General features: G+C 53.5%; 1 protein-coding gene across 6 annotated transcripts in view; it reads right to left on the bottom strand.

Moving 5' to 3' along the window:
* Positions 1–20,582, bottom strand: part of DLG3 (discs large MAGUK scaffold protein 3) — a 67,848-nt gene that overhangs the window by 43,599 nt on the left and 3,667 nt on the right. For 4 of the 6 annotated variants that reach the window (XM_031944979.1, XM_031944982.1, XM_031944981.1 and 1 more), the window contains exons 3-10: positions 20,342–20,392; positions 19,601–19,725; positions 19,039–19,208; positions 18,560–18,696; positions 17,948–18,092; positions 17,545–17,704; positions 14,455–14,611; positions 14,139–14,241 (exon numbers count right to left, since the gene is read on the bottom strand). In XM_031944979.1, the coding sequence (XP_031800839.1) occupies positions 14,139–14,241; positions 14,455–14,611; positions 17,545–17,704; positions 17,948–18,092; positions 18,560–18,696; positions 19,039–19,208; positions 19,601–19,725; positions 20,342–20,392 (1,048 nt within the window). Of the gene's footprint in view, positions 1–13,540; positions 13,692–14,138; positions 14,242–14,454; positions 14,612–15,380; positions 15,609–17,544; positions 17,705–17,947; positions 18,093–18,559; positions 18,697–19,038; positions 19,209–19,600; positions 19,726–20,341; positions 20,393–20,582 lie in introns of those variants that run through there. The other 2 variants (XM_031944983.1, XM_031944984.1) reach the window with 2 other exon arrangements.

A 20,582-nucleotide genomic window follows, 5' to 3' on the forward strand; every position in this document is an offset into this window, starting at 1 on the left:
AAACACCAAAAATGTGCAATGATCAATTATGAAAGATTCAGTTCTCAGTGATCCAAAATTAATCCCAATAGACTGGACAGAAAATGACATTTGCAACCAGAGAAAAAACTAAGGACACAGAAGGTAAATCAACACATGCGAATATTCACTTTAAAAAAAAAATCTCTCTTATGGTTTTTTCCCTTTTGTTCTGATTTTTCTTTCTTAACATGACTTATATAAAGCAATATGTATTCAAAATAAATTTTTTCTTAAAAAGAATATAATTGCTTTCATATAGGACCAATGAATGTCCTGATGGAAAGACTCCAAGGTTTGTTTGTTTTTTTAAATAGTCTTTATTTTAAATGCAATTTTCCCTTTAATTTCTTCTTTCTTTTGTTTTGAATATTCAGGAATTTTGATGATTTTTTGAGTTTGATTTATTTAAATTATCTATTTTTTATTTTTATTCTGGACAATTTATATTTTGTAAATATTATTCCATTTCATCCCATTATTGTTGGTATATAATTAATTAGAACAAATCAATAATTTCTAGTAGGAAAAAAAAAAACTTCACCCTATCTGCCTTTTAGGATACATTAAAACTCCAGTTTATCCTCATGGGATGGGAATGATTTCTAATCAAACAGTATCTCAATATTTGAAAACTTTCTCAGGCTCAGCTCAAAAGCCACCTCTTCCATCAAATCTTTCTTGATTTTCCCAGTTGGGAATGTGCTTCCCTTTCCTGGACTTTTCTTAATCTTCAATCACAGGTAGATTCTCAATAGTGCACATCTGCAGATATTTGATTTCCTCTTCTCAGGCCTAAAACGCCACAAGAGCAGGAACTATATCTTAATGAGCTTTGTACCTCTTCCAGAACTCTGTGCATCAAGCAGATGCTAAAGAAGTGGTTGTCGAATGAACAAATGTAGCAAAGGTTTAGAAAGAGGTCCCTCCTCCAAGCCATACACAGGCTTCACTTCCCTTTCTAGGCTCGACCTTTAACTGCTGAGGGAGAGCTGGATGAGAATCTTTCCATCTTTAAATAGCAATGGCTTCTCTCTGTATGGAAGTAATATGTTCTTCCTTTCTAGAGTCACAAAAAGCTAGGGCTGGAAAGGATGTCCAAGGTCAGCAAAGTCCAACCTTCTCACTTTATAGAGAAGAAAATGGAGGCCAACAGAGGGAAAGGGTTTTGCCCAAGATCTCCCTGCCAGCCAGGGAGAACGCAGAGCAGCTCTGCCGTAGCATGCTATCTACTGGGTTTCAGGAATTTTTTTTTAAATACATATATACACACACATACACAAATGCGCGCGGGTACATCTTTCCTATCTGACTCTTTCATTAAATTCTGCTCCATAACTTGACTTGCTATTACTTAACCTCCCCCCACCCCAGGAGCCCTCCCCCTTGTCTTCTTCCCTCATCCTTTGCTTCCCATATGCCCATCCCACTTCCCTTAATTTTTTAGATTTTGGAGGGTGCTATACCCCTTTCATGGTATATATGTAGTGTTGCCTACTGAACCCCTTCTGATGGGAATGGAATTCTTTCTGAATGGAAAAAAATCACTTGAGTAGAGAAAAAGCATAACTACTACTTACTACTTTTCAGCCTGTGAACAAATAGGAACAAAATAAAGACTGAATTATCTGTATAATCCAATACTTGAAAATTTCTCATGTTACCTTTATCAGAAGTTTATGTAATTTCTGTTTTTAAAACATCACATATGATTAAAATGAAAACCAGAAACTCTTCCATTTGGGTTCAAATAAGCCTATATGTTGCTGCATCCCCAAACTCCCCAAAGAGAAGTTGAATAAATTTCTGTGTCTGCTGGTTCATGATAAGTGCTCATCTCTGGAATTCACTTGCTGACCTGGAAAATTCACCTCTCAATGCTTCCTCACAAGTATCTGCTTCAATTAGCTTTGGTATATAAAAAAGAACCAAGCTCTCGGGCTGTTTGCTGGTACAACTAAGAAATTAATCTTAAAAAGCAGCCTAATCACTGCCTACAAATGTAGCAGTCACCAGACAGTACCTGCCCCCAAATCAAGCCCTGCAACTGCATTGTGGCAAACACCCACTAGTAGCTTACAGTCTAATGACAGACATGAGGGACTAGATCATCTCAAGGCTGGACTTTAAACTCCCTCAGCATCACCTTCCATTTTCCTCTTCTTTGCTCTAATTTGACAGAGGTCCTTTGGGACACCACCACTCCAAGAGAACCCACAGGTGAGATGAGCTACCGCAACAAGGGTTGAGACAGTCAAAGATGCGACTTGGGGCTCACGAGAAATAGAGGACAGGAGCAACTGCCAGGCCCGCCTGGATCCCACAGCGATGGTCTCAATGACAACTATTTTAACATCTCATTATACACTCTACCATCTGAATTGAGCCAGAAAAAAAATAACTAATTTGGGGAATCAAAAGCTCAAGAATCTCAAGGGAACATAATGAATGAAAAAAGGTAGTAAGGGAGGGGGCCCAGCAATAACAGATCTCAGACTATCTTAAGCATTAAGCATCAAAACTCTTTGCTAGGGATTTAAAAATAGGTAAGTCAGTGGAACAGATCAGGTACACAAACCTACAGAAGCAAATCAACACAGCAGCGTAGGGTTCGATGAAGCTTCCGGGGTAAGGCTTCATTATTCACCAAAAACTTCTGGGAAAACTAGGAAGCAGTTTGTCAGAAAGCAGTTTTATATCCATTTCTCACACCATATACCAAGAAAAGCTATAAATGGGAACATGACTTAGATATAAAGGGACAAAGGAAACCAATTAGAAAGAATTCATGATCAAGGGACTGGTAGAGAGCATCACAGAAGAGAAAATGGACAATTTTGAATACATAAAATTAAAAACTTTTTTTTAAATAACCAAAGTCAATTTAGTTGTAATCAGAAGAGAAACAGTGAACTGGGGAGGGGGGGGAAGATCTTTATAGGAACTTTCTCTGACAAAAGTTTAACATCCAAAATATGTAAGGAACTGATTTAAATATGAGAACAAGAGCTGGTTTCTAATTGATAGTCAAATGATATGATTGGGTAGTTCACAAATGAAGGTACTTGAAGCTATCAATAGCCATAAGAAAAAAATTCTCCAAATCCTAAAAATGAGACAAAGATTAAAATCACTATGAAATTCCATTTCACACCCATCATATTTGCCAAGATGACAAAAAAGGAAAATGACAATTGTTGGAGGAGTTGTGGGAAGAGGCTGAGAAAAGCAAGTGGGAACTCTCACCATCAAGTCCCCGAACTGGACACATCTTTTGACTCAGGAAGACCTTTACTAAGCACAGACATTAAAGAAAAGACCTTGATGTGTATTTGTGCATATATTGTTCTAGCTGTTGTAGCAATGGCTGATCAAGTACAGAGAGAGAGAGGGGTAGATAGAAGCATAAAGGAATATCAGTATGCTGTAAAATATTATGAAAGGGATGGTTTCAGCGAAGACTTCTATAAACTGAAGAATCAGAATGAGGTAACCAGAAGCAGAACTTTTTATACAGTAACAACACTGTAAAGAAAAACTGAAAATTTTAAGAAATTTGATAAACGAATGAGCATTTCTGTTGCCAGAGGCCTGATGTGCTATACATCTCCTGAGAGAGAGGATTTCAAGGTGAACAACAAGATAAACTTTTTAACTGACTTGAATGTTCCCTTTTCATCATGATATAGTGAAGGTTCAATTAACTTTTCCTAAATCTTTTTGAGGTATAATTCAAACCATTTTAACAAACAACTTCCAAGTTATAGTGCTAGAGTTAAGAAGATAAAATCAAAAGTCCCTGTCCTCACGAAATTTATATTTTACCACAAAGATTCTTAACTAAGAGTCCAAGGAACTTTAAAAAAAAAAAAAAAAAGCTGATCCTAGTAGATGAATCAAATGAGTTTCCTTTGTGTATTTTTATTTACTATAGTTAACAAAATGATTCTGAGAAGGGCTTCATGGCCATAAATAAGATGAAGCCCAGTACTGGCGAAACAAAAACATCCATTTCTAGACATGGGGGGGGGGGGGTGTTCCTTGACCATGCATATTTGTTTATGAAGATTTTTTTTCCCCTTTTGTTTTCTCTGGGGCAAGGAAGAGTGTAGGGGAATGGAAAAAGTTGAGAGTAAGGGAGGGGTTTAGCAATAATATTATCCCCAAAAAAGGAAGAAAACAAAGAAGCATTTTTAAAATGCATAGAAGGAGCAGGAAAAAGTTCAGAAGGAAAGAGATGAGCAAAATGGCTTTGAGAGCAACAGATAGAATTTATTATATAATTAAAAAGAAAAGCAAGCTCTATGATAAGGAATTGTAGTTTCTTCTGCAACCCTCAACATCTGATTTATTTTTGATACGGAAATGCTCACTTTATTTGTTTTTTCATTAAGTTACAAGATATCTGAATGCATTCTACCCACAGGATGGAAAAAGCAAACCAAGCAAGCCCTGCCTGCTTCTCAGCCCTGCGTTGGGGGAATCCGGCTGGACATTTGTCATCTCTACATCTCACACAGGCTCAGCAAGGCCACCCTGGCAGGCAGGATGGCCCAGTGGCTAGACTTCTAAGGCTTATGGTCAAGGAGCCTTGGGTTCAAATCCCTCCTCGAACATGTCATTTAAGTTCTGTGTGCCTTGGGGATGGTGTGGCAGTAAGAGCAGCTCCCTCTTTTCTGGGACCACTTTGAGCACCACATGAGCATGTCCAGCAACAAGGACTCAGATTATCATCACACCCCCAAATGAATGGGAGCTTGTGGAAACAGGGGCTGGTGGAGGCTCTTTTTTTGACATCCTCAGCACTTAGCTAATAAATATCTGCTGAATGACTTGTCCAGGGTCACCCAATTTTGAAATGTTATAGGCCTGATTTGAACCCCAAGGATGCCTAACTTCAAGCACAGCACTCTGTCCACCATCCCATGCCTTTTTTTTTTTTTTTTTTTTTTTTTTTTTTTTTTTTTTTGCTGAGGCAATTGGGATTAAGTGACTTGCTAGGCAGTGTTAAGTGTCTGAGACCAGATTTGAAGTCAGGTCCTCCTGACTTTGGGCTGGTGCCCTATCCACTGGGCCACCTCGCTGCCCCTTATCCCATGCTCTTGAAGGAATGCAAAAGAGGGCAGGAGATTCAAGAAGTCTGGCCTGACAGTCCCTGTGGAGGTAGCGGGATGTGGTGAGCATGTCTTGCCTGCATCCTGGCCTCTGTTTACTCCTTCCTCTCTGTGTGGTGAAAGGCTCAGATCAGATGAGTTTTAAGATCCCTGTGGCAGCTCTAGCACCGATTCCGAATGCCAAAATTAGCCAAACTTTTGTGCTGGTGGACGCCCATGCCCCCTTTCACCCTACAACAGAAGCACTCTAAGACCCCTCGACATCACCTTTAGACAAAGGTCCCTTGCTCCAGGGCATGAAAAAGGAACAGAAATGCCCATTCTGTCAGCCTTCCAGCTCATGGGGTCCCCTGGTTCAGAACAGCCTGTCCTACTTAACAGGCTGCACCGGCTTCACAGCAAGGTGGCCCGACTTCTGTTAATGTATTTCGATGTTTTAGTGCACGTCAAATAGAACCTCTGCACTCAAGTGTCCTCGGGACTCACTTCAGCGGGGTTGGGACAATCGCAGATCCCTCAATCTCCATTAGACTGAAAATGTGGCCCACTTTAGACCCCACTTCTGGAAAAGGGCCCTCAAGAGTGTGACTGCAGGGACCTGGAGAGAGCTCTCTGGGCCCAGATGGAAACCATCACAGAGGAACACTTGGAAAATTCCTCTCTAGCCCAAGAACACAGCTATATTTTTCTATGACACCGACTACTATGGGACCTTGTGGGCTAATTTTGGGGAGTACTAGCTAAGCCCCTAGATTCAACCTAGTCTTTAACTACTGCCCTCCTTAACTTGGGCAATACGAGTCAAAGGTAAAAAGATGGTTCTAAAAAGTTGGCCCTGCTCAAGTGCTCAGGATCTGTTCAAAATGGATTCCTGAACTGATCCCAAAGAAATTTGGTGGGCCACAAAGAACCTTAGCTTTGCAAGGGATGTGGATGCAGGCAGGAAGGTGGCGGGCAAAGAAGCTCTTTGGGCCACGTAGCTCTGAGCGTCACACGAGGATCGAGCAGAAAGCTAGGGCTTCCTAGCTTGCCACAAGTTCAGGAAACAGCCATGGACGCCCCCAAACTCCAACCCTAGCCCCCTCTCTGTCAGAGTGGAATTTAAGACTGAAGTTTAATGTCAGGCCACACTAAGTCCTGGCAGAGTCAAAAAGCCTTTTGAGGGAGCAGAGCTCCAAGTGACAAGGGCCCTCCCTGCCTCAACAAGCATGGTGTGGGTAGGGCCTGCTGTGGAGAAAGTTCTAGAGAGGCAAAAACAAACAGTGGCCCTTACCCTCCTGATTCAATATGGGCATTGAGTCAAGACAGACTCGGGTCAAGGCCACTGATTTCATCAGTATAGAGAAGTCCCAGGGAGGAAACTCCTTCCCCCAATTCAGACCAGCGACCGTCTCCAAGGGACCAAATGACCAGCTTGGGGACAGACAGCCAGTTTTTTGGTGGCCAGTCCTTCAGCCATAGTAGAAAGCGGAAAAGGATAAACATGAGAAGAATTGAGCCGTTTCCCACATGGTACCCCTGCCAGGGCCCAGAAGGGAAGGTGGCTCACCCTCCTCCAAATGTCCACTGCTCCCTCCTGATCCCCCAGGGGCCTGGTATGGTCGCCTAGCTCCAGGCTCAAGCCAACTTGGCAAAATCACAAAGCTGGAAAAGATCTCAGGGATCGGCTAGTCCACCTGCCTCAATTCGACTGTGGGAGGCGGTAGTATGCCAGGAACTACAGGCTTAGAGGTTAGAACAACAGGGTCTTCTCAAGGGAGCCAGAATGCAGACAGAAATAAGAAGTGTTTTGAGGAAGGGAAGTAGGGAAGTACACGAACAACCTGGGCTGGGCTGAAGGATACATGGACAGCTTGGGGGGGGGGGGGGGAAGGAAGGACACAGGGAAGGCTTGCCTAAGGAAGAGGCCCTGGAGCTGAAGAGCTAAGGGCAGCAGGCACAACAGACCTGGCTGTAGGATGCAATATGGGAAGGCAAGAGGGGACACAATGGGAGGTCTCCACCTCAGAGCACAGCAAACAGCGCAACTTTTTTCAGGAAATGTTCTTTGAGAGTGGAGGTGTCTGGGTATCTGCAAAGAAGCATCTCTGGTAGTAAAACAAATTTATCCGACCTTTTTTTAGAGACTCGTGAGTCAGACCATGGAGTGTCTTAAATGCCAGGCAATAGGGAGCTACCGAAGGTTCTTTTTCTTCTTTTTTAGAAGGTAGGTAAAATTTGGTCCCACCTGTGTCTTTAGCAGTTACTGTGACACTATTTAGTGCCTGAACACCAGAGGGAAGAGATGGAAGGCAGGAAGGTCAATTAAGGGGCTGTCCAAGTAAGAGGCAAGGAGAAGCTGAACCAGGCTAGCTGAAATAGAAAAGCGCAGAAGGGGCTTCAGGGAAAAGATGGTGTGGTGAAATAGGCCATGAGGCCTGGATCTCCAGAACGAGGCAGGAGGAGGAATTGAGAATGACCCTGAGGTCACAATGCTGGACTAAGGGGATGAGGATGCCCTTAATAGAAATGGGGAAATATTAAGAAAAAAAGCCGGGGGAGGGTCGCGATTCAGAAGCTGAATGACTTGGTTACGGCACAGAGCTAACTGGGCAGTGAGGCCTCCTGTCCGGTTCTGGGCTTTCCCGCAGCTGCCTCGGAATCTTGACTGAGGAAAGCCAAGCCAGATAAACAGCTGCCCCTGCGCTTTCCCAGGCCGGTGACTAAGAGCCACCTAAAACACCCAGGATGCCGTACTGTGAATGTCAGAAATGTACACCACAAATGAGAGAGCCATGCAAGCCACACTTGCATACTCTGAAGCCAAGCTCACACATCCCCAGCATCCTCAGGGTACCCCAGGACCCTGCAGGCCTGGTGACCCCCGTTGGGCTCCATGCCACACACTTCTCTATGACCTTCTCCTCTGTCTTCTTCCTTTCTCCCCCTCTCCATTCTTTCTGCACCCCTCTCCCTTCACCCCTCTCTCTCCCTTTTCTATTTTCTGTGTGTATGTGTATCTGTCTCTCTGTCTCCCTCTCTTGCCTTCCTTCCTTTTCTTGTCTCTATTTCTCCTCCCTTTTTCCCCTTCTCCCATCCCATAACAGCCTCCCTCTCTCCTTGCTGGCACTAGTTGGTATCAGACCATAAGTACCTTCAGGTCAAAGAGCTGGCTTCCCTTTACAACTTCCACCAGAACCCGGGCAGAGACTGGGCCCAATAAAAGAGGCAGAACTCATTCTGGTGCCACTGGATCTGGCAAACAGCTTCTTGTACTGCCATCTTGCTCCAGATCCCTTGGGCCGAGGCAGAGAAGCCTCACACACCCACCCACCCCCATTACCCCCTCTCACAAAGGCTTCCAAAGCTTCCTTTTGGCCAAAGGGCCAGCAGCAGCTACATCCTCCACCCAAAGAGGTTCAAACCCGGGCCGGGACCCTCCGGCAATTTTAGGGGGAACCTAGAGAACCCGCCTTGAAAAAGTTTTAAAGATTGGTCCCCGTTCCCTTCCCTTCCAATTTTAATGAGTCCGTAGACCCCGTTTAGGAACGTCTGATCTAACCTAAAGAGAGCAAGGGCTCCTTCTCCTATCATGGGAGGAGGTGGGAAGCCGGTGCTTTTAAGTAAATAGCAGCCCCAAGCCCTCTCCACCCAGCTGGACTTTACATCCCAGTTCAGAGTGCTAGTCATAAAGGATTGCTTCCTGGTTTACTGAAGTGACCAATTTAGGACTCGCCTTGGAATTCTGAGCCACAAACTTTCCAGAAAATCTCCATAGTTGTAAAAAACCCAAACTGAGGGAAGAGCAAGCTGAAAGCAAGTGAGAACCAAGGTATCCTTAAGAGGAAGGCCCTTCCCTCCCAGATGATGGCCTCCCCTCATTCAGAATTCCACTGCAACAAAAAGAAGAGAGGCCACAGTCTGGGGAGGCTGGGCTCTTTCCAGGCCTCCTCACCTAAGCTGGAGGATGACTCCCAGGCTGCCAGGCCGTGGCCCATCACTGCCCTTCAGCCCACTCCTCTGGGACTTCCCCCTTTGCTGCCTGAGCAATGGCCACAGGCACCACAGAGCTTGGCACTGCCTCTGTTCTTAAACCTGACTTACCTGCCAGGAAGAGGAAGTCGGGCAATTGTTCCTCACTTTCTTTTTTGGATTCTTTCCCATTTTCTGTTGTTTGGGTTTTTTTCTTTTTTAATGCTTTCACATGTATGGAGTATGTGTGAATTACCTTGTGATTTTTAACTTTACTTAAAAGGCAGGGTCTGGAAGGCATCCAGCTAGGGATGTGTCCCGGGCCAAGCCCTGGGAGCAGGATGATCCAACCCCCAAAAGCGTGTCCGAATTCCTCCCCCAGCCTGCTTTGTCAACTAGAAGAGGAAGAGGGGAAGGAAGAGGAGGGAAGAGGAAGAGGAAGAGGAAGAGGAAGAGGAAGAGGGAAGGGGGAGAGGAAAGGGAAAGGAAGAGGAAGAGGAAAGGGAAGGGGAAGAGGAAGAGGAAGGGAAGAGGAAGGGAGGGGAGGGGAGGGGGAGGGAGGGGGAGGAGGGAGGGGGGGAGGGAGGGGGGGAGGGGGGGGGAGGGGGGAGGGGAGGGGAGGGGGGGGGGGGGGGGGGGAGGGAGGAGGGGGGGGGGGAGGGAGGGGAGGGGAGGGGAGGGGGGGGGGGGGGAGGGGGAGGGGGGGGAGGGGGGGGGGAGGAGGGAGGGGGGGGGGGGGAGGGAGGGGAGGAGGGGGGGAGGGGGGGGGGGGAGGGGAAGGGGGGAGGGGAGGGGGAGGGAGGGGGGGGGGGGGGGGAGGAGGGAGGGGAGGAGGGGGGGGAGGGGGGAGGGGAGGGGGGGAGGGGGAGGGAGGGGGGGGAGGGGAGGGAGGGAGGGAGGGGGGGGGGGAGGGGAGGGAGGGGAGGGGGGGGGGAGGGAGGGGGAGGGGGAAAGGGGGAAAGGGAAAAGGGGGGGGGGAGGGGGAAAAGGGGAAAAGGGAAAAAAGGAAAGGGGAAAAAAGGGGAAGGGAAGGGGAAAAAAAGGGAAGGGGAAAAAAGAAAGGGAAAGGGAGGGGAAAAAAAAAGGGGAAAAGGGGGGAAAAAGGGAAGGGAAAAAGGGAGAAAAAAAGGGAAAAAAAAAGGGGGGGAGAAAAGAGGGAAGGAAGGGAAGAAAGAGGGAAAAAATAAAAGGAAGGGAAAAAAGAAGAAGGGAGAGAAAAAGGAGAAGAAAAAAAGGGGAAAAAGAAAAGGAAAGGGAGGGGGGGGAAGGGGGAAGAGGAGAGGAGGGGAAAAGGGAAAAGGGGGGGGGAAGGGAAGGGGAAGGGAAGGGGGGAAAGGGGGAAAAAAAAAAAGGGGGGGAAAAAGGGGAAAGGGGGAGGGAAGGGGAGAAGGGGGGGGAAAAGGGGGGAAAAAAGGAAAAAAAGGGGGGAAAAAGGGGGAAGGAAAAAGGGAGGGAAAAGGGAAAAAAGAAAAGGGAGGGAGAGGGGGGAGGGGGGAAAAAAGGAAAAGGAAAAAAAGGGGAGGAAAAGAAAAAAAAGGGGAAGGGGGAAAGGAGGAGAAAAGGGGAAGGAGGGGAGGAGGGGGAGGAAAAAGGGGGGAAAAGGAAGGAGAAAAGGAAAAGGAGGGGGGAAGGAAAGGGGGGGGGGGGGGAAGGGGGAAGGGGGGGAAGGGAGAAAAGGGAGGGGAAGGAGGGGGGGGGAGGGGAAAAAAGGGAAGGAAAGGGAGGAAGGAAAGGGGGGGGAGAAAGGGAAAGGGAAAAAAAAAGGGGGGGGGGGGGGGGGAAGAGGGAAAAGAAAGGGGGGAAAAAAAAAGGGGGAAGGGGGGAAAGGGGGAAGAGGGAAAGGGGGAAAAAAAAAAAGGGAAAGGAGGGGAAGGAGAAAAAGGGGGGGAAAAAAGGGTAAAGGGAAAAAAAGGGGAAGGGGGAAAGGGGAAAAAAAAAAAAAAAGAAGGGAAGGGGTGGGGGGGGGGAGTGCCCAGCTTTTAAAAAGAAAAATTTTTTTTCATTTTTCCGGGGTTCCCCCCTTTTTTTGGGCGCCCTAAAGGGCCCTTTCCCAAAAGCCCTTATAAAAGAAACCCCCAGGCCCCCCAAACCCTTTCCCCCCAGGAAAATAATTGTTGGCAGCTGCCCTAAAGGAAAGGAGATGAACTAAAGCCTCGGGAAAAGAAGCCTGATGGAGCGAATGAGAACATGACCTACTGGAAGCCAGCACCTCAAAGGCCAAGAGAACCTCAGAAATCCTCAGCGAGCTGCGAAGCCTGCAATCTGGACACCTGGGTCCACTTTGTTGGGGACCTGCCTGCCAGGATTCCATTGCAGAAATATCTGTCCAGGCTCAGAAGGGGGGGAGCTGGGAACACTACAAAGTCACGTGTCACCTGCAGAAATGGCTTACAATTGTGTGTGTATGGGAGGGAGGGGGGGGAAACGTGGGGACCCATGACCAAATAAAACAAACTAGAGGGGATCATGCTCAGGGAGTGGGACAAAAAAAAAAAAAGGCAAGGAGCACTGGGAAGCCCAAATCTCGAGCCAAGGGGGGGACTTCAAGGAGCAGGTGACGCTAGAGTCCATGTTTAATGGGGCTAAGGAAGGAGGGGACAGCCTGCAGGGAAAAGGCCCCCAAGACCTACCCAGGGAACAGAGGTATCCAATTTAGCTGGAGCATGAGTTACTTGGAGGAAGAGTAAGTTCACACATGGCGAGCAGAGGCTCTGAAAATGGAGGCAGCTAGGACTTCAGAGGTCACCTGGCAGAAAGCCCTCCCATTAAGGTAGGGAAGGGCCTCAACCAAGGTCACCAGCCAGGAAGTGGTGGAGATGCCAGACCACCGCGGAAGGCTGGCCTGACCCTGGTGGGGAGCCGGACATTAAGAAGAGCCATTTGGTCTCCATGTAGCCTAGACTATTCCAGAGACCCGGACTGCCCCCGGATCCATGGCCCGAGGTGCTTCCTAGGTGTGGCTTCCTCATGCCATCCCCTGCTGGCCAATGTTTTGAGAGGCAGACTTGGATTGTTCCTTGTCCGGTTTTTCTCTGGAGAGGCCCAGCTCTTTGCTACTTTTTCTGACACGTTAGCTCTCTCCCTCAACGCCCTGCCTCCAAAATCCCCTTTCCGTGCCACAGGGGGACTTGATGGTCTTCAGGCTTAGGTAAGCAGGCCTGCTGTTTAACTAACCTTCCTCCACAGAGGCTCAGCCTCTACCTCTCTCTGTAAGGGAGCCAAGAGGCTGACCCACTCACTGAGCTCAATCGCTTCCCGGGAAGGGCAAGGAAGGCCTAACCAGAATGTAGACCAATTTGAGGAAGAATCAACAGCATTTACCACGGGGGAGGCGGCACAGCCAGTGGGAGGAGGCCAAAGGGAATCTTGGGCTTCAAAAGCACAAAACGGCTTTCAAGTGCCCACTGGCGGAGGCCTAGAGTGCCCAACTGTCCCTGGGAACCCCAGGCCACAGAGCCCGTCTGGGAAATAGCTGCTTTCCCTGAACCCAAAGACCGTTTGGGTGCCAGCTGCCCAGGTTGTGAGAGGTGCGCCCGCTGAAAGACTGAATGACCACCTGTTAGGGGAGCTCAGGAGGCCGCCTCCACAGCACCAGGCAAGGAAAAAGCTTTCCCTCGGGCCGGGCGCTCCCCCGCCCCCCCGCCCCCCTGCCCCCTGCCGCGGGGCCACCCCAACGCCGAGAGGCACAAAGCCCCGGCTCCCAGCGCGGGTGCCCTCCATCAGGCAAGGTGGGGGCTAAGAGCAGCAGCCCCGCAGGGAGGGGCCACCCTCCTTTTTGGCCTTCCAGGTGCCTTCCGACTGGGAGTCCCCGGGAGGGAGCCAAGCCCTCTCTTCCCACAAGCGACTTAAGAGCCCAGGGAACCTGCTCCGCTCCCCCCCCCCCCTCCCGCCGCACCTCCGGGACAAGCCCGGGGGCTGGGGAACCTCCGGGGCCCTCCCCCTCCCCCCAAGCTCCATCCGGGAGGGAAGGAGTTTCACGAAGCAGCCCCGAGACAAAACGAAGAGGCTTCCGAAGGCAAAGTTGGCCGGACAAGTGGTGGTGGGGCGACTAAGGCAGCGTCACAGCTGCTCCCCCCTCCCCACCCCCGTTTACCCAAAGCATCAGGCTGGGGAAGCTAGGGCCGGGCACGAGCCGGCGTGGGGGAGGGGTGGGATGGAGGACTTGGGGGAAGACAGGCTGCTGAGCTGGGAACTGCCACACGCCAGAATTGGGGGGGGGGGGGGCGGCGGTGCAGAGCAGCACCCGACGTCCCATCCCTACCGGGTCCTTCTACCCCTTCGGGTGCCCTCCATCTTTTCTTCTCCCTCCCGCAGGGCCCGGACTTGAGAGAGATCCCGGCGCCCGCCGGAGGTAGGCGCCCGGGGCCCAGCAGCGGCAGAAGCCGCCGGTGGGGACGGGCCGTGGGGAAACTGAGGTCTCGAACTCTCGGCCCGCCCCACCCTCACCCCCGGCTCACCTGTGCGGGCCCCGGGGCCTCGAGCCGGGGAAGCGCCCGTCGCTCTGGGTAGCCCGCCGGGTCTCCGTCCGTACGTCCCGCGCGGGAGGCCGGGGACACAAAGCGGGGAGCGCGGGAGGGGGAGCCGCGGGAGGAGGAGCCGGAGCCGGAGGCGGCGGCGGCAGCGCGAGAAGGCGGGGCTGGGCCCGCTCTACCCCGCCCGCCACGGGTCAGGAGGCGGGACTCCGCCCCGGGCCGCCCCGCCCCCGCCAATCGGCGCCCGCGGGCCCGCCCCTCCCCCGCCCGAGGTGAGCCTCGGGGGCACCTGGGCCACGGGCGGCCCCTTGCCTCATTTGCATAACGGCCCCGCCCCCCGGGCGAACACAAAGAGAGCGCGAGAGTCCCGAACGCTGAAGTCCGCTCAAAGGCCACTTCCAAGGGAAGGGCGTGGCCTGCCCCCCCCCCCCCCCCCCCCCCCCCCCCCCCCCCCCCCCCCCCGCAAGGCAGGGGACACCGACTCCCTCCCTCGGCGCCTCGCCTCCCTCCTCCCCCCACCTCAGGCCCCTCGCGGCAGCGGCGGCCCAGATCCCAGGGGGAGGGGGCGACCTCGGTCTCCTACCTTCCGGTCTGTACTGGGCCACGATGGTGACCGACTGGCCGGCCCGCTTCAGAGCCGCGGCCGCTTGCTCGTGGGTGGCGTTCCTCAGGTTCACCCCGTTCACCTGTTCGGAAAGAGCAGCCATGAGCCCATCCTCGCCGCGGCCCCGAGGGCGGGCAACAGGAGGACGGCGCGGTCCCCCCTGGGCTCCCCCGGCCTGAGGCGCAGAAGACCCCGGGACGCCCCCCACCCCCTTCCCCCTTTACGATTAAAGATTGGCCCGCACCCACCCCCATCCCCATCCCACCCCAGGCCCGTCCTTCCCCTGCCCACTCACAGAGAGAATTCGGTCTCCTCGGCGCAGCTCCCCACTCAGGTCAGCCGGGCCTCCAGCCAGGATGAAGGACACAAAAATGCCCTCTCCGTCTTCTCCACCTACAATGTTGAAGCCCAGGCCTGTGGAGCCTTTGTGCAAAACGATCTTCCGGGGCTCCCTGGTGGGAAGGAACACAGGGATCAGCCTCAAGTGGCCAGGGAACTAAGGGGGGGGGCTTCAGGCAGGCAGCTGCCCCCCGAAGCCTATCAGGCGTTCCCCCAAACGGGGTTTTTTAGAAGAGCCGCTCCATTGAGATCCTCTCCGCAGAAGGACAAAGGTCCTGAAATTGGGGTATTAGCTTATGGAGGCAGGGAAGATGCTAGCACCCACAGAAGTTTTCCTATTAGCAGATGTGCTACTGAACTGAAACCCAGCAGCCCAAGCAACCGGAGCCTCGTAGCGGTGGAAGCAAAGGCTTCCTAAGCTTCTTTCCCATCTGAAACGCTGACCCGAGCTCCTTCACATCAGAGCTCCCATTTGCCTGCTACCTGTTGTCTTGGGGGGAGGGGCAGAAAAGAAAGAAGGGTTGGGACTCCTCCAGGAAGAATGCTCTAATTTGGGGGGGAGGGTCACAGAACCAACTCCAAAATCACCAACGCTTTGGGAAGCTCAACGGGAAGCGGCCCCGCGGGTCCCAGTTCTCTTTGCCATGGGCCGGAGGTGGGTATACATAAATAATAAATCTCCCATTCAACCCCGAGCCCAGGAGCTGCTCCTCCTCTGCCTACAGTAACCCCAAAACTCCAAACACTGGGGCAAGTGAGGCCTTTAACCATCGCCGGTGCCTGGGATGTAAAGATCACAGCCTAGGCCGCCAAGTAGGGGAGCGAAGGGGATAAGTGAGGAAAGGTTCTCCTCACAGTGAAGGCAGCCATCTTGGCTCCTACCTGGTATCCTCTTCGGGCCTGAGGGCGCTAGGGGGCCACACCCAGAGAGACTGGGCTCTGGAGGAGCTAGGCCAAAAAACCAGCCCAGGCTTGGGCGGGGCCTCCCACGGGCCCCAGGCTGGGCCCCTACTGGCGCTCTCAAAGTGTCTCGTCGGAGTCGTTATCTCGGGGAAAGTAGGCAGCGGCGGCGGCCGCGGCCGCGGCGGCGGCCAGGCAACGGTCATCTTCGTCATCATCGTGGTCATTATGGTCCGTGTGGTAGTCATGGGTGCGGTGGTGGTCATCGTGGTCCGTGTGGCGGTCGTTGTGGTCCGTGTGGTAGTCGCGGTCATGGCGGTCGATGCGATGGTGGTCACGGGCGTGGTTGCGGCGGTCGTGGTTGCGGCGGTCGTGGTGGTCGTAGTCATGGTCTCGGTCATCTTCATCGCTGTCGCGGGGGCTGTTGGCGCCGTCATCCTCCTTCTCCTGGCCTTCCTGGTCCTCTTTCTGGTCTTCCTCCCCTCCCCCCCCCTTCTCTCCCACCACACCCTTAGCATCCTCTTTTGATTGGTCAGCCGCCACTCCCGCAGGTGCCACGCCGGCCTGGCTGCTTCTAGAACAGCAACCGCCCCCACTCTTCCTTCTCTTCCTCCTCTTCCTCCTCCTCCTCTTCTTCCACTTCCTCCTCCTCCTCTAACTGGTCCTCTTCTTCCTCCTCCTCTACCTCTTCTTCTTCCTCTTCTTCTTCCCTGATGGGGGGCTCCAGCTCCTCCTCCTCCTCTTGGTCCTCTTCTTCTGCTTCCTCCTCTTCGTGCTCCTTGTCCAGTGGCTCCTGGTCCTCTCTCTTCCTCATCCTCCTCCTCCTTCGCTTCTTCCTTCTCCTTCTTCTCCTCTTCCTCATCCTCCTTCCCCTTCCCGCCGGGACGGCCAGGTCGAGCCGCCGTGGAGAAGCTCCCCCGAGGCTCCCAGACGAAACTGGGGTTAGCCTCGCGGGGCTCCCCTCACAGCGGCTTCGGTCCTCGACACCTGGCCTTGACCACAGACTAGACCTGAAAACGCCTGCCAGTGGGCCTCGAGCTCGCCGTTGCCCTTGGGCCTTTACGAGTGCACAAGCGCCACTTCCGACAGTTAACTGAGCATGCGCCCTTGAGCCAATCGTTCCAGCTGGAAGGGGTGGGGGAAGGGCTCAGGCAGTGCCCCCTTCAGGTGGGGGAAGAGAATGCCATAGGACTCCAGACCGCGTATGGGGGAGGGAGGCAGGAATACCACAGACATCGAGACCCAACGTTCCACCTCCAGGGGGGTCGGGGCGGGAGGGCGCCTCTTGCGGCCCCGACCTGAGCGTTCAACGGAGGGCCATAACCGGTGTAAGGCGCCTCCGCGACCCAACCCTAACGGACAACAAAACCAGCCCTTTTGTAATTTACGGACCATCTCCAGACCCCGACAACCTCTCCCCATCTTTTGCCCCCCTGCTGAGTTCCCACCCCACCCCCAATTCCAACTCGCACAAAAGCACCCCCTGCAAGTCTTCTTCCGAGTCACTAGAGACTGTCTCCTTGAAGGGTGGATGGGAAGGGAGGAACCGGGCCACCAGGTCCCAGGCTTGGCAGGGCTGGAAGCGCCGCCCTCTGAGACTCTCTAGGGCACCCCCTGATTTGGCAGAAAAGGAAGCTGAGGCACACAGGGTGGGAGCCACTTGCCCAACTGCGCCCAGTTACCAAGGAGCTGGACGGGGCCTGGGACTCCAAATCCAACACTTTCGACCGAGGAGGGAAAAGGGAAAGACAAGAGACCAGACGGAGGAAACGGGAGAAAGAGAGAGAAAGGAGGGGAGCTAGCTGGGAAGGGGGAAAGGGAAGGAGGAAAAGAAGGCTGCAAGGGAGAATAAAGTCCCAGGGGAGTGCCAGGAGCCAAAGGGGTGAAAGGGCAGACAAAGGGGACTGAACTCGGAAGGCCAAGAGAACAGGGATGGGCCTGGGGCTCTAAGATCAGAGGGTGAGGGCCAGAAAGAACACAGAGAAGGGAAGAACTGGGAGAAGAGGGCCCGGGGGAAGGGCAGGGCCCACCTCCACTTTGTCTCTGCTCTACAACCAGGTGACCCAGTGGGGGGGGCTGTCCCCCACTGACACTCTGCCATCCTAGCCCCTGCAGCACCTCCAACACACCAAGGGCAGGTTCTTACCTGGTGAAGTCCTCCTCACCCAACATGTGCCGAGGGATGGGGGAGTAGCGGGCTGGGGGAACCTGGGAAGGAGCAGGATAGCTGACCTTGCTCTCCCCGGCCCCTAGGTAGCCCAGGCTGGAATTATGGCTTATGTGGTTGTCAGCCAAGGCAGAGAAAGCTGGAGTAGGAGAAGGGAGAGAAGAGTCAGGGACTGCCTTTCTCCCTTCCCTCCCACCCCCCTCAGCCTAAGTATCCCCCAGCTTCTCCACACCCCCACCCAAAGGCCGGGGACTGTTCAAAGGCCTGATCCGCCCATCTCATTGCTCTATGGCCAAAGTCTCGCCTCCAAAGAAAGGGAAACCCGTTACTCAGGACAGGGGTCAAGGCTGGCGGCCGGGGCTGAGGGCCGGCAGATACGTACTGCTGGCGTAGTCAGGCGGCGCGTACATGTCATTGAGGTGCACGCTGCCTGGCTTGGCCACTTTCAGATAGACCATGTCGGACGTATTTTTCAGGGACGCCACAGCTTCCTCATGCCGCACGTCCTGCAGGTTGGTGTTGTTCACCTGGGTGGACAGAGGGAGGGAGGGCTGGCACGCAGCGGGAGAAGGGGGAGCCCGGCCTCTGCGGGATAGGGGGCCTGAAGGAGTGGGGGACTCCTCCAAGAGGAGCGTCTCCCTGGGACCCAGTCACTGGCGGTGGCTTCCCGAAGGTGAAACTTGAGCTTAGGAACCAGGGACGTTGGAATGGCGGGGCCTTGGCAGTTTCTTCTGGCTCCAAATCTACTATTATCCTGTGATCCAAGTGGGAGCCGACCCTGAGGTGGAACCCACCTCCCAAATAAGAATTTCAGCTCAAACGGAGCTGGGGCCCCCGGACCATGAGCCTTCCCCCCCCCAAAAAAAAAATAAAATGAAAAACCACACTTGATGACATTTTTGGATGGGGAGAGTTCTCTCCAAGACTTCCCAGTATCCAGCGTCCATCCCCCATTAGAGAGGCCCGGCATAACCACCCCTCCCCAGGGTCTCACCGCCAGCAGCCGGTCCCCGATCTGTAGTCGGCCATCCTTCTGGGCAGCACCTCCCTCAATGATTTTTGTGATGTAAATACTGTTGTCTCCAGGGATGTGCTGGTTCCCAATCCCCCCTGCGATGCTAAAGCCCAAGCCTGGAACAAGAGAACAGGGCCAGGGGAGGTGGCAAGTGAGGGGGGGGGGAGGAGAAGAGAGGCAGAGATCTGATTAGTGGCCACCCCTGCTCCTCAGTGTACCCCCAGTCAGAACATTAGGGAATGAAAGCTAAGTCTGCCAGACTCGAGTCCCACCTTCCCAAAGCCACCCCTGGTGACTCAGTCCCAGGGAGACTTTCCTTTTAGGGGAGCCACCTCTCCTCCGGCCCCCTACCCTGTAGAGGCCAGCCCCCCCACTGCCATTGTATGCCAGCCCTCCCCCTCTCTGCCCATCCAGGTGAATAAGCTTCGGGGGGAAGAGGCCCACGGGAGTCAGCACACCTTTGGGTCCCTTAAGCAGGTTGACCTCCACCACGGTCTCAGGCGGTGGCTGCCTCCTCCTCACCACCAGGCGCACGACAGGGCCGGCCTCCTTGAGGGCCTCCACAGCCCGGCTGTGGACAACCTCAGAGACGTCCACCTCATTCACCCTCAGCACGCAGTCGTTCACCCTGCAGAATCCCCCCGTGGGACACTTCAGCACCCACCGGGTCCTCCCCTTTCCCCCGACTACAGCCCTGTCTGCCTGGCCACTCTCTGGGCCTCACCATAGGGCACCTGTTATCCTCTATAGCTGAGGAAACTACAACTCTGAAGGGGAGCCATTTGTCCCAAGTCACACAAGCAGATGAAGCTGGAGGGCCGGGGCCTAACTTGGTCCTGGGATCCCCAACTCGGTCCTGGGATCCCCACCGGGGCTAGCTCCTCTCTGCAAGGGCTGTGGCAGAGCACTTGCTGAAGACCCTGCCAGCCTGGCTCGGGGTAGGGGACGGGGGGCAGGCAGCACAAGCTGGGCCGAGCGGGCAGAAAACCGGCCCCGAACGTCTCCCCTCCTCCGGCTCACCCCAGCCTCCCATCCATGGCAGCTGCCCCGCCGGGGATGATCTTGGTGATGAAGATGCCCGGGTCTTCGGGGATGTGTGGGTTGTCTATCCCCCCTGCGATGCTGAAGCCCAGGCCCGAGTTCCCCTGGGGGGGTTAGGGAGAAAGAAGGAACTGCTCAGGGAGGGGATGAACAACAGGCTCCCTGAGCTTCCCCTTCCCTCCTTGGGACCGGGTCTCCTGGTGGTCAGAGAGGTGGGAGGGGGAGTGGGGCCAAATGCATGGCGCGAGAGACTCGGGAGGTCCACGGGTGGCCACGTCACTTATACAGATGCACTATGCCAACCCCTCAGCCTTGTGGGCTCTCGGCCGGTGGGCCAGATCTGGGGGGCCGCCACGAGGAGGGTGCCGGGGACGTTTGGCCTGCAGGTGGGATTCCTGGGCCCAGTGCTAAGAAGGCAGAGGGCTCTGGGCCTTCCCTGGGGGAGGTGAAGGGAGATGACGGGAGGGGGGACAGGGAACGGAAACTTTGGGCTGCTTGCAGAAGTCACCTTGGAGCTCGGGGTTTCTGAGCCCCCAGGCCTCTGTGGCTCAGGCTGTGGGACCATGACAGGGGACCTCGGTTTCCCCAGGGGTTTGGTATACTGCGGCCCTTTTAGCAACAGCCTTTGGCACAGATGTGGCCTGAACCCCCTTTCTTCTTAAAGATCGCCTTCTCCTTGTGAGCTCAGCCCCTACGTCTGTGTTCCCAGAATGCACTTACCCGTTCCAACACAATCTCCTCGTATTTGAACATCCCATCACTGCCATTTACCTGGGGAGAGACACAGACAGTTCCTCAAGTGCCTTCCTATTCTCCCCTCCTCCCACCCACCCATCATCCTGCCTTCCTAACCTCCCACCACCCCTCCGCTCCCCAGAGCAGAGGAGCCTAAATCTACAGACAAGGGGGAGGGGGTTTGGGGAGAGAGACTGTTGGGAAAGATGGAACTGACTGGCAACTT

The sequence above is a fragment of the Sarcophilus harrisii genome, chromosome X, assembly GCF_902635505.1.
Source record: "Sarcophilus harrisii chromosome X, mSarHar1.11, whole genome shotgun sequence".
NCBI classification, from domain to species: Eukaryota; Metazoa; Chordata; class Mammalia; order Dasyuromorphia; family Dasyuridae; genus Sarcophilus; species Sarcophilus harrisii.